Source organism: Equus caballus, chromosome 18 (assembly GCF_041296265.1).
Source record: "Equus caballus isolate H_3958 breed thoroughbred chromosome 18, TB-T2T, whole genome shotgun sequence".
Lineage (NCBI taxonomy): Eukaryota > Metazoa > Chordata > Mammalia > Perissodactyla > Equidae > Equus > Equus caballus.
Window position 1 is genome coordinate 66943916 of NC_091701.1, and position 13213 is coordinate 66957128.

General features: G+C 39.1%; 1 protein-coding gene across 14 annotated transcripts in view; it reads left to right on the top strand.

The window, feature by feature from the left end:
• The window catches only part of ANKAR (ankyrin and armadillo repeat containing), a 65874-nt gene that overhangs the window by 25207 nt on the left and 27454 nt on the right, over positions 1-13213 (top strand). For 12 of the 14 annotated variants that reach the window (XR_002801292.2, XR_011428314.1, XM_023622184.2 and 9 more), the window contains exons 9-12: positions 2257-2458; positions 5047-5255; positions 8161-8265; positions 9931-10172. Coding sequence is in view for 12 of the 14 variants with exons in the window: in XM_023622184.2 (XP_023477952.2) it covers positions 2257-2458; positions 5047-5255; positions 8161-8265; positions 9931-10172 (758 nt within the window). In the remaining 2 variants the exon portion in view is untranslated. The remainder of the gene's footprint in view (positions 1-2256; positions 2459-5046; positions 5256-8160; positions 8266-9930; positions 10173-13213) is intronic. The other 2 variants (XM_070241407.1, XM_070241408.1) reach the window with 1 other exon arrangement.

Genomic DNA, 13213 nt, shown 5'->3' on the forward strand with positions numbered 1-13213 from the left:
CCAGCATGTTCTGTAGTCCTATGATTAGGTCTCAGTCTTTTAGAGAGCCTGTGGTATCGGACTGTGAACTTCGACCTGCTTCTCAGTCCATCCTTCCCCCTTAGGTGGGTCAAGATGGCTAGAGCGAGCTGAAGTTGGGTGGGTTAGGTTCTAATAAAACCGCAAGTTAGGCTCTCGTCAAATAGTTTCTCCTGAGGACAGACAGGCCTTGTTAAGAGAGACAGAATGCTCTGGTGTATTTCAAAATGCTTCCTTTTCCCCGCCCCCTGCTGGAAACACGAAGGAATTTTTCTCTGATATTCTCTGTGAGGACCCGGTTGAGCTCCTGGAGGTAAAACTCAGTGAAATATGGGGGTTTCCTGTGACTGGGTCCCCCTGGAGGTTTAACCTCTCAGACTTGCCCACGCTGAGCCGCCAGCAATTTGTCAATTACGGTTCAGGTTTTTCTACACAAGAACTGGTTCCTGTGGCGGTTTCTGCTGCAGTAAGTTGTGATTCTCCGCCTGTTTGTCTCCTCAATTCTGGGGACAGCATTTTTGCCCTGTGACCTCACTTCTCTAACGGATCTGAGAAAAGTTGTTGATTTTTCGGTTTGCTCAGCTTTTTACTTGCTGTTAGGATGGATTAGTGACCTTGAAGCTCCTCTCATGCCAGACCAGAAATTGGAAGACTAAGCAGTAATTTTAAATAAATAGATTTGGGTCAGATGTTATAGACTATCGAAGGTTATGATATAAAATTTAGACTACTAAGGCAGGCTGGAAGCCATTGGAAGTTTCTGAGTTGGGAGAAAAACAGTGCTTCACTGAGGAAGTACCACTTTTAGGCCGAGGAATGAATAACAATTAGCTAGTTCCTAGCTGGGAAGTGGTTTTTGGGAGACGGAAGCTTTCAGACAGCTGGATTAGCCCGGGGTGACCGGATAATTCATCATCCAAATCAGGGGGTTTTGAAAATGGAAGGGGCACTGTTAATAATTATGCTGGGGTGACAGGCATAGACCTGTACTTACCTGGGCAACCTGGGATAGGTGGTCGTACCCTATGTTTGAGGAGCAACAAGAAGGCCTATATGAAGAGAACAAGGTGTATAGGTTGTGGGGGCTTTTTGGGAGAGGGGCAGGTAGCTGGTGGTTCAGGTTAGGTTGGAGCCAGCAGATCCTTCTCTTGTACTCATGATCAGAGGGCCTTCAGAAGCCACAGAAGAGTTGTAAGCAAGGAGGTGAAAAGATCAGATATACATTTTGAAAAAATGGATTGGGGAAGGGCAAGAACAAAGGGGGGATATCAGTTGAGAGGTAATTATGGCTTGGAGTAGGGTGGTGGCAGTAAAGATGGGTTCTAGAGATATTTAGACTTGGTGATAGACTGGTTATGGAGATGAAATGAGAGGGAGTTGCCAAGGAGTCTTTCAGGTTTCTGGTTTGTAGAACCGGCTGGATGATGATAACCTTCCCTGATTTAGGGAGCAGTGAAAGAGGACCACGTTTGGAGAGAAAGATAGGAGTTCAATTCTGAATATGTTAAGTTTGAGGTGGTGCAGGGAGATGCCCCGTGAGAAGCTGGAAGTCTAGATCTGGAGCGCGGAGAAGAAAGCAGATCTAGAGACTCACCAACTTGTAGATGGTAGATGAAGCCGCTGAGAAGATAAAAAGGCCCAAGATAGAGACTTAAGGCTCATTTAGACATCGGAACAATGAGAAGGTCCCAAAGGAGAGTGTGAAGTGGTAGTCAGAGAAGTAGGAGAAAAATGGGAAGATATCATATCACAAAAGCCACGGGAAGAAACTATTTTAAAGAGGAAGAAGTGGTCACCTTACTGGTGAGAAGAAAGTAAGATGAGAATTGAAAAACACCCACTGGATTTAGTGACATAGAGGCCTTTTGTGAGCATATTTTTTTTCAGTTTCAAAGGATCTTGTCGCCTACTACGAAACATCTGAATAAAATGAGAAATAATTTAAACAAGAAATAGTTTATTTCATCACAAGACTATTTTACACCTTGACTTAATTTTTAAAATATTTAATATTTTCAATGTTACTTATTCTTAACTTATAAAGAAGTATTGATTTTTAATGATCAGACATCCCGACTTAAATAAAGAAGTACAGAATTGCTTAAATTAATTCTTTTAGTGCTTATCTTGGAGCTATTATTTCACATAATTCTAAGCTCTGTGGTTGGATGTCAAAAAAGCATGTTTTTTAGGAATGTTAAATCTTTGACCCCGGAAGTAATTGTCCATCCCCTCTAGGTCCAACACCTCTACACCTGGCTGCGCAGGCTTGCTCATTGGAAACAACCATCTGTCTACTCTGTTTCAAAGCTGATTACACACTTTCGGAAAAAAGAGGCTGGATGCCAATTCACTTTGCTGCTTTCTATGACAATATCTGCATCATCATTGTCCTCTGTAGGAAGGATCCTAGTTTACTAGAAGCTGAAGCAACCGCTGAGTAAGTTCTTAAGCATTCATTAAAATATAAATTTCTGCTTTCATGGCTTGCCCCAAATGCTGACACTAAAAGGAATGGTTATTATGAATGATTTGGGAGGCTATGTAAGGCTTACTCTGCTGTCCTTTCTGGTTGCTATCTTCTCTATCACTTATCTTTAGAATTTATAAAAATGGGAACTTCTATTAACCTATGCATGTTTTCTGGAAGAATAAGGAGTATGGCCTAGGAGGTTTGTCCCAAACTTTTCCCCATAGTGTGGTGCTACAGATTAGTTTGTCAGGTTTACCACTTAGTGCCATGAAAGAAGCCTGAGACTAGGGAGGAGAAAGTTGCTCTAAGTTGAACCCTACACAACCAGGAGGCAGTCCAAGGGCTCCAGACCACAGTAGATAGGCCTTAGACAGCAGGAGAAATATCCAGTGCTATCCAGAAGAGAAATATATTCAAAAGAAGAAAATAACTTTGCAATAGGGAAATATCCCAGTCTTCTGTTCGACAGTTTAGCTGAGTACCAACCTTTAGGGAAGAGGTATAACTTCTCCTGAGGGTGCATTCTTGGCTAGTAATCTAAAGACCAGCTTATTATTTTGACTGTCTGAATCTGATTTATGCAGAGTTTCATTCAGATATTTCTGCCTCTTTGTGTAACCTGTCTATTCTTATTCAGTGAAGAAATTAATCTTCCCTCTTGCCTGAGGCAGAAATATGTGTGGAGAAAGCTTCTGGAAAACTAGGGTCTCTGGTTAATAGATTCTCTGACTAATAGATTCTGGAAAGATCCGTGGAACGTGGAGACCTGAGTTCAACTCCTGGTCCTGTCGTATTTTGACAGTGTGTCTTTGAGCAGTAGGGAGCTAAAGGACTGGGTGGATTGTAAAAGATGAAAGAATTGGATGTCAGAGGTAGAAGTAAGAAGCTATCTGTGACCATAAGAAAGAAGCAAAGGATTAGTGGAGAGGACAATTACCAAGGTTGAGATCTATGTGGACCTAATGAGGAGTGTCACCATGCTGATGTGTACAAATATGGAGCATAAATGAGGGTATGACAAGGAACTGAGAGATCAGAGCACCGATGGTAATTAGCATGGATGTTGAAGTCATTGACCATAGGAGGAGGTGTGTTGGTGAGGTGATACATGAACCAGGATGGTGGAAAAGGACCCAACTAGGAAGGGGACAATGGCAATATGGAGCTGGAAAGGGTAATATAATTTTATTTTACAGCATATTTTTCAAATGAGGAAAATCAGAGTGATGGTGTTAGAAGTAAAAGTGGTCTTTATTCCTACCACTGAGTAGGAGAAAGCAAGCAAAGGGAGAATGGTCTTGTTAAAGTAGAAAAGAGAGACAGTGAAGAGACATTTACTCAGAAAGGAGAGTTTCCCCAGGGCCCAGGAAAAAGTAGAGGAGAGGCTTGGGGCCAGCTGGATAGAGGTGAGACTTCAAGGACAGGCAGCAAGAGAAGGAGGTTTCCCGAAAAGAGGAAGGCATGAGTATAAGGATAAAAAAGTAATGTTTGAGGCAATCTGATATGGTGAAAAGAGAAGGAGGAGGGAGCTATTATCAGGACTGTGCTAAGCACCTTGTTCATCCCTTACACAAACAGTCAGCTGATTGCTGCTACCCTCATTCTTTTGCAGATGAAGGAAGTAACCCAGTTTGCTTAATTAAGGTCGCATTGCTAGTCAGTAGATCTATTAGTTAAGATACAGGTGAAGCTGCTGTGACAAAGAGACCAAAAGAAATTTGTAGTTTAAACAAGGTAAAAGTGTAGTTCTTTTTCATGAAGTCTGGGTGGGTGGTCAAGGGCTGGCACAATGGCTTGACAATATGAGGGACCCAGACTCCCTCTTTTGCTTTTTCACATGTGGTTTCCGTATCCTGGTACAAAATGGCAACTCCTGCTGTCATTATGCTTGTTTTCCAGCCATGAGAAGAAAGAGAGAGGAAAAGTAATGACACACACCTTTTCTCTTTTAGGGAGTTGCCAGGTAACTTCTACTAACATCACACTGGCCAAACTTAGTCGTGTGGCCACACCTCTCTGTGAGGGAAGCTGAGAAATGTAATCCTTGGCTAGATAGCCACGTGTCCAACCAAAAGTTCTTCGTTATCTAAAAAGCAGATCGTAGGTTTTTGAGAAAAACCGTTAGTTTCTGCCACAATGAGGAAGCTGGGATTTTAGAACTGGACGTGAAGTATAAAGAAATGGGTTGGAATACTACCTGAGCCTCAGTTTCATCATTTGTAAAATGGGCTGATAATACTTGCCTTGCTTTTTCCTTCGCTCATAAAGTTGTTGTAAGGATTGGGTGAGATAGTGTGTTCTAAGAACTTTGTGCGTTATCAACTTCTGAACAAAGTGTAAGGCATGATAACTAAGTTGGGAGGGAGGGTCAGGACAGCCAAGGCAAGAGAGGCAAATCTATTGACGTGGGGAATGTACAGAACAATAACACGTAAGGAGGAGAAAGTGATCGTGTAAGTCAGACTTCCTCTAAGAGCAATTTGGGTAGTTTTACAAAGAGTAAATCTAACACTATGTGTGTGCTCAATTAGTATGACATGTTCCTTCATTTTTAGGAATCAGTGTACACCACTCTTACTTGCTGCCACTTCAGGAGCACTGGACACTATTCAGTACCTATTTTCTCTTGGTGCTAACTGGAGAAAAACAGACATTAAAGGAAATAATATAATTCATTTATCAGTGCTAACCTTTCACACAGAGGTCCTCAAGTATATAATAGAGTTAAATATTCCTGAACTCCCAGTTTGGAAAACTTTGGTAGGTGAGTATAGAACACATAATCTCTTCATAAATAAATAATCTGATTATTACTCAGTTTAATTATTGATACTTACTCTGAAATAAAGCAAATAAAATAATACGTGCATATATTTTAAACATTTAAAAATCATAAAATAAACAGTTTTGAGTTAAAACCAGAAATGCAAATCATACTGAACCATTTTTGTGTGTGCAAAAGTAGTTTTATTTCTAAATTAAAATAAAAGAATAATAGGCCAAAGAGACTATATTTTACACAATTATACTTATTTTTATTTTTCAACTTTCTCCAAAAGGATATTAAAAATTTTTTTTTTTTCCCGAGGAAGATTAGACCTGAGCTAATATCTGCCAATCCTCGTCTTTTTGCTGAGGAAGACTGGCCCTGAACTAACGTCCATGTCCATCTTCCTCTAGTTTCTATGTGGGACACCTACCACAGCATGGCTTGCCAAGCAGTGCCATGTCCAAACCCGGGATCTGATCCAGTGAACCCTGGGCCGCCAAAGCAGAACGTGCACTTAACTGCTGCGCCACTGGGCTGGCCCCAGGAAATTAAAATCTAAGTGGAAAAGACTGCGTCCAATTTACTCCTCACCTCCTAATTTTAGAGATAGATCCAGCAACATCTTTCCTAGTATTTTGATAAATCTTTTGTGAAAAATTCTGTTCAAGATTTTTTTCCGAATTTGTGTTAAATCTAGTCAGATATATGATAAAGGTAAGGGTTACTAGGCCAATTGAATGGACACATCTAATTTTGCTCCCTTCCAAGACCACACTAAAATTACATGGCGATTAAATAATAACACCAGCAGCAAACAAGCATTCAAGAGAAAACAGGAAAGGATGCAACAGCAATAAAATATTGGAAATAGATAGGCAAGTCTTAGGATTTAGCAGACCGGAGAAATCATTCCAAGCTAACAGTGAGAAAGCTGAGAACCTCTCAGACTCACTCCATAAATCTTCAACAGGCTCAAACACTGGCTGTGCCGGTCAGGAGTGCTCTCTGCAGAGGCTCACTTAGGAAAGACCTGAAGATGCTAATGGGGGAATTCTCCCCAACAAACGGGATACTGGGAGTCTGACCCAAGAGAAGAGCAAAGGGAATTTCAAAGATGGTAGATAGCAAAGGGAAATCTCAGAATGGAAATTGTGTGTCCAGGCCAAAGAGAAAATGTGGGAGGAATTACCAATAGGTACAAAGAAGCCTAAGCAGATGAAATAAAATAAGGAAATTATTACCACCAGGAAAAACAAAAGTAAGAAAGGAGACACAAGTGTAGTAGGCTACAGTGCTTAGCAGTGAGTAATATCTGTGTAGGCTTTGTAATTAAGTATTGGATATTCACTTGACTAAAACCTATAAATATGGGGAAGGGGAAGCAGAGGAAATAGCAGAGCAGTGTTAAAAGAGCTAGTTTCTCATTTACCACAACGTGAAGTCAATTGATGATGTCTAAAAGTGATATAGCAAAAGATAACAGGGTATATAAATATTTAGAAATATGGAGATATGTAAATCACAGAAGGTCTAGTGAAAGAGTCTAAAGTGATTGTATCTGGAGAGATGAACTCAGAAGAGTGGAGAGGATGGGGCAAAGAACCACTATATTTTGCTACAGGCCTTTTAGTAACACTTAACTCTGAATCATGAACATGTGTTAACTTAATGAAATAAAAACTAAAGCAGAAAATGCAACAAATTGGAGAACGAGAACTGATATTTTCCCCAACAACTCATTTTAGGATGGGATAAGATATATGTAAGATTTTCAATCCCATTCTACTGATTCAAGTCTGAATAACTGGTTTCAAAACTGGCTCAGTAACTGATTTTGCAATTTACTGGGTACTGGGAACACATTCCATGTATATCAGCCCCAAAAGATATTGGAAGGTGTGTTCAAGGTCTATTTGTGTGCATACATATCATTATATCTTAGTCTTTTTAGGAGGAACTAAGAAGACCATCCTGTTACTTTTAATAGAGTAACACATTTGAAATACCTTTCTAGTAGGCAGCTCCGCCCTCCAGTGGGAATAGCCTAATGGCACAAAAAATTCCTGACAGCCACTCCTTCCCACAGCCATTGTTGGGAAGTCCTGATAATGACACAAACACAACAATGACCAGTGAGCATCTGGCCACTGCTTCTTTGCTCCCTCCTCACACTGCTAATTTCCACGATTGGTAAAAGAAGAATTAGAGTTTATTAGAAGTTCACAGGATTATCCCTTGGAGTGGAAGCTCAGTTTTAGAAGAGAGCGCCATGGAGTGATCTAGCCAAGGTTGGTGTTAGACCCAGATTGGTTATTACAGAGACTGGGTGAAAAAAGATGAGGAAAGAATACTTCTACATGGTTTTTCTTGCACCATAGACATTGTTTAGAAGCAGGTGTATTTGCATTATCTCCTGACTAGAGTGTAAATTCATTCAAGATTTTTAAACATGTCTTCTTCATGCTCAGGAAATGTATAAATCCTCATATATGATTTAATGGATATTGAATTTTTATTGACAATAATGAGGTTTATTTTGCCATCCTTGAAAACTCATATTCAAATTTTATTCAACAACTGATTTCAGGCAAGAGAGAGGTGTACTATTTTCCAAGTGAATTTGAACCATGTGACCAGCTGATCTAAGTCATTCAGACCAAAGATAAAGAATTTCAGGATTTTTCATACTCATTATATAGATTCTAAACCTCCAAGATCATGGGTGTATGTAATCTGTTCAAGCCCCTCACGTGCACAGAGGGGAATTTAATGAATGTGGTTGGTGGTGAAGGTGGTGATTCAACTCATGGCTTCACTTGGCCTGTACAGAAAAAGCAGCAATCATTCCATTCCCTCCTATGAAATTACAACATGTATTTTTCTGTTGGATACTTACCAGAAATGTTGCAGTGCGAAAGCTATAAACGAAGGATGATGGCCGTCATGTCCTTAGAAGTAATTTGCTTAGCAAGTGATGGATACTGGAAACATATTTTGGATGCTGGTGATGTAAAATCTATTAACTATCTTTTGCTTATGATATTTTATAGAGAGCTATATTATGTTCAGTCATTCACTTTAAATGTATTTTTAATTGTGAAGGAAACTTCCTAGTTGATTTTAAATTTCTAGTTTTCTTTTTTCTAAGATCACTTTCTTTACCTGTCAATCTTATATTTTATTTTTCATATGAAAGCTGCATATCAAAAGACTATATAAATTCCATTTCTCTAAAAGTTTTCAAACTAAAATATGCTATTAAATTACTTTGCCATACTACCTCTTATATTTACTTTCACTTAGAAATTACCCCTATTCCGTATTCACACAATTTAATTTATTAACAATAGCAGTTACCGTGTCAGGCCTGGGTTTGTAACTAGCTCTGCATTTAGAACTTAGGCTAATTGCTTACCCTCTCTAAGCCTAATTTCCTCATTAATAAAATGGTTCCCTACCTCATAGCATTGTTTTGAGAACAGCACTGTCCAATATAACTTTCTGAAATGATGGAAATGTCCTATATGCACTGTCCATTATGGCAGCCTCTACTCTAATGTAAATATTGGGCACATATGAGGTGCTTCATAAGAGATTCATTCATTCATTTGTTGAATGAGTAAATGAATGAATGAAAAATTATTATAGGTAGTCCCCTAATGTGTTCCCTAAAACGTGTACAAAAAGCTCTGTGTCCAAAAAGTGAACCACAGATAAATACGTCACAAGGGAGTTTCATTTCAGGTAGCTACATACATACATATATACATGTGTACATACATACAGCCCTAATTATACACACTATATTTTCCAGTGTTTTGTGTGTGTTCTATAATGTGCTCTTTTCTTTTACATTGAACTGATGTAAGTGTAACAGCGTCCAACTGAAGCCAGATTTTCTATTTTTACCATGCCCAGTGATTTCCATCTTTGACCAGTTGTAATTAATGAGGCAAAGGTTGCTTTTTACCAGATTCAGCACTTTATTTTTTTTATTTTTTTTTTAAAGATTTTATTTTTTCCTTTTTCTCCCCAAAGCCCCTCTGGTACATAGTTGTATATTCTCCGTTGTGGGTCCTTCTAGTTGTGGCATGTGGGACACTGCCTCAGCGTGGTTTGATGAGCAGTGCTATGTCCGCATCCAGGATCCGAACCAACGAAACACTGGGCCGCCTGCAGCAGAGAGCGCGAACTTAACCACTCGGCCACGGGGCCAGCCCCCTCAGCACTTTATTTTTAAGTTGCTTATTTAAAATATGGGTAAAATATAATAAAATACTCAAATAATTACACAAAGAATGCCACACAAATTTGATGCAATAACCAAAACTGAACTCTACTATATAGTCGCTCAAAGAATTTATTTTTCAGTTATCTTTAGCCAAAATTCAGTGTTTAAAGGTAGCTTTCATAGGTTACCAATATGAAATGTATGACTGTGTGCTGTGTGAAAATCAAATGTGTGAACAATGAGAGCTGCCTCTACTGTAGACAAGACAGAAAAGTGCATTCATGTAGTTTCAAATGATAATTCTATAAATATTTTATAGAATCATTTGCTAATTGTTTATATGGCAATGCCCATGAGCATTATGTAAATCTTACCATGATCAATTGACTACAAATGGTTACAAATAATTCATGCTTTTTCTTGATCTCTTCATTGCAGGCTCCATTCCTGCCTTAATCAGTCTATTAAAAGGTTCCAAAATAAAATTACAGTGCAAAACAGTTGGGTTATTGAGTAATATCTCCATCCACACAAGTGTAGTGCATGCTATAGTAGATGCAGGAGGCATTCCAGCTCTGATCAACCTGCTGGTTTCTGATGAACCTGAACTACACTCTCGCTGTGCTGTCATCCTATACGATATTGCTCAACTTGAAAACAAGGATGTTATTGCCAAATATGTAAGTTCTTTGCATAGAACATCATTTTGACTGACAGACATTCCCCTTATATAGAAGCTAGAAAGAGACATACTCATGTTATTATGCAGTGGCAAAACTCTCAGGGAAGAACTCCAGTCTCAATGAGGATGGTGAAGAGGAAACCTGCCACAATCCCATGAGTACCAAAAGTAAACAAGAGCAAGACAGTACAGAGCAAGCCCAGCGAAGGGCATGAGCTTCAGCAGAGTTGTCCAGTTCCCTGTCTCCAAGTCTCACAAGGGGACACGGTGGACCCAGATGGATGCTACCTGCACACTGGGTTTGTGTCACATCTGAAGAACCTTGAGCTTAAGAAACCTATCACTTTGGTAGTGACCAGTAAGCGAGCCTGTTGTTTGTATGGAGGGAGACATAACCATACCTTTCAAAACTGCTAGCTACATAAAAATCCTGAGGAATGGCCCAGGTGAAAGAGCTGTTACAATCTTGATACACTCACAATACAGGTAGGAGTGCAAGAGGCCCAGGGAGGACTGTTTCTCAACAAAAGTACCCGGGGTGACACGGAAGGCAGACCAAGTGCCTACTTAGCTCTAGAGGATGTGGTTGCTTCTTGCTGTTTATGAGAAGATATTACAAGAAACAGTACCATTTTGGCTATTTCCATTCTGGCTGGGAAATGTCTAATTGTGTACCAGAAAGAATTAGAAGAAAATTATTTTTTGTGAACACTAAGCAATCTTCGCTGTGCTATAATTCCTTACATAAAATCCATCTTATTATGTCTGCTAATGTTTTATTTAAGATCTTCTAATATCTATTTATAAGTAAGATTACTTTTATAGTTTTATTCAGGTGATACGTCTTCGTTATGGATTGAGTCATTTAGCACTATAAAATGTACCCTTTTTTTTTATTTTCGAGGAAGATTAGCCCTGAGCTAACATCTGCCGCCAATCTTCCTCTTTTTGCTGAGGAAGACTGGCCCTGAGCTAAGATCCATGCCCATCTTCCTCTATTTTACATGTGGGATGCCTACCACAACATGGCTTGCCAAGCAGTGCCATGTCCGCACCTGGGATTCATGTGCACACCTGGGACCCGAACCGGCAAACCCCGGGCCACCAAAGCAAAGGTGCAAACTTAACCGCTGTGCTACCGGCTGGCCCCTAAAATGTACCCTTTTTGTCAAGTGTAATACATTTGCCCTGAATTCCAGCTTGTCCAAAATTATGTTTGTGATCTGTTTCTTTTGTGCTCTCATGTTTAATTTGGCTTTGCCCATCCTTTTCTTTTTAACTTTTCTGAATCATTTTATTTCCTGTTGGTTGATTTGGTATCAACCATTTGGAAAATATGTTAGAAATATAGACACCTCCAGACCCACTTCCCTAGTTAGTCAGTTAGTCTAATTCATTTAGATCTTATAATCTCTAATGATTCTGATAATTACCCAGAGTTAGGATAAATGTGTCCCTTGTATACAGTATATTTAAGTTTTGCTTTGTCATTCACTTTTTATTGAATATAGCTGATTTACATTTATTGATATGACATGTTTAATCTTAGTTCTGTCATTTTTTCTTGTTGTTGTTTTGATCTTTTACTCTTTGATCAGTGTTTTCTTTCTCTTTTTTTTCTTTCTCTTTAAAATCTGGGACTTACACATCAATGTTACTTACCTATTTTTCCTGAGACTTGGTGTAACTTTTCAACATGCAAATTCATCTTCTTTTATTTTTGGAATGTTTTCTTGAATTCTATCTTTAAATATGTTTTTTCTCTAGTATTCTTTCAGTTCATTCATACAAGTACTTTGTGAGAGTTTACCATATGGCAGATTCTATTCTAGATGCTGGGGTTATAGCAGTGAACAAAACAGCCCAAATCCCAGCCCTCGTGGAGCTTTTATTCTAGTCAGGGATAACAAGACAATAAACAAGGCAAATAAGCCAAGTATATAGTATGTTAGATGAGAATAGGTGTTAAGGAGGAAAATAAAGCAGGAAGAGGGGAGAGGAGCAGCTTGGTGAAAAATACTTCACTAAGAAGTTGGCATTTGAGTACAGACCTAAAGTAGATGAGGGAGTGTGCCATGTTTTTCTGTTGGGAAGAAGTAGGCAGAAGAAATGAAGTGAATGAAAGTAAAAAAAGTAAATGAAGTGGGAATGTGCCTGGCATGTTCAAGGAATAGCAAGAAAGCGAAAGTAGCTGAGAGGAGAGAAATAGGAGACACTTCTAGCTGGGTAATGGTGGACCACATCATGTAGGGCCATGTGGGCAATTGTTAGACACCCTGGCTTTTACTCTGAGTATGTTAAGCCATTGAATGATTTTGTTCTGGGAAGTTCCATGAAGAAATTTACATCACTCTCTTTTCTGTGTTGCAAGGGTGGATGCAGCAAGACTAATTAAGAAGCTAATGCAGTAATCCAAGTGACCGATAATGGTGTCTTGAAATGGGGTGGTAATAGTGGAAATGGTGAGAAGTCATCATATTCTGTATTATTTTTTGAAAATTGAGTCACCAGGGTCTGTGGGAAAGTTGAAAGATCTGGAGGGAGCTCAAAAGAGACTAAGAAAGAATGGCCAGTGAGCTAAGAGGAAATCTGAAGAATCTGTTATCCTATCAGCCTAATGAAGAAAGTGTTTCAAAGAGGAGAGAATGGTCAATAGTGTCATATGCCCTTGTAAGACCAAAGTCAAAAATTGGCCATTGAATTTATTGATTACTGAATTAACTGACCACATCTCTTTGGGAACACCAATTATTTGTGTATCGTATCACCTTTTCTTGCCTTATATAGCTATCATTTTTCTCTCTAGTCCATTTCTACTCATTGTTTCATTTTATTTAATTTTTTCTCAATCCTGTCCTCCTTGTTCCTTGCTATGTTTTTTAGCATTGTTTCTTTTTGTGTGGATTACAATTTGGCTTTTCTTTCTCTCCATATCTTTCCTGAGCTTTTCCAGCAAGTGTTTCATCTCCCCTTGTCTCAAAAAATCTTCCCTGAGCACTAGTGTCTCTCCTGTGCACTTTTGTTTTATAGAGGTGATAG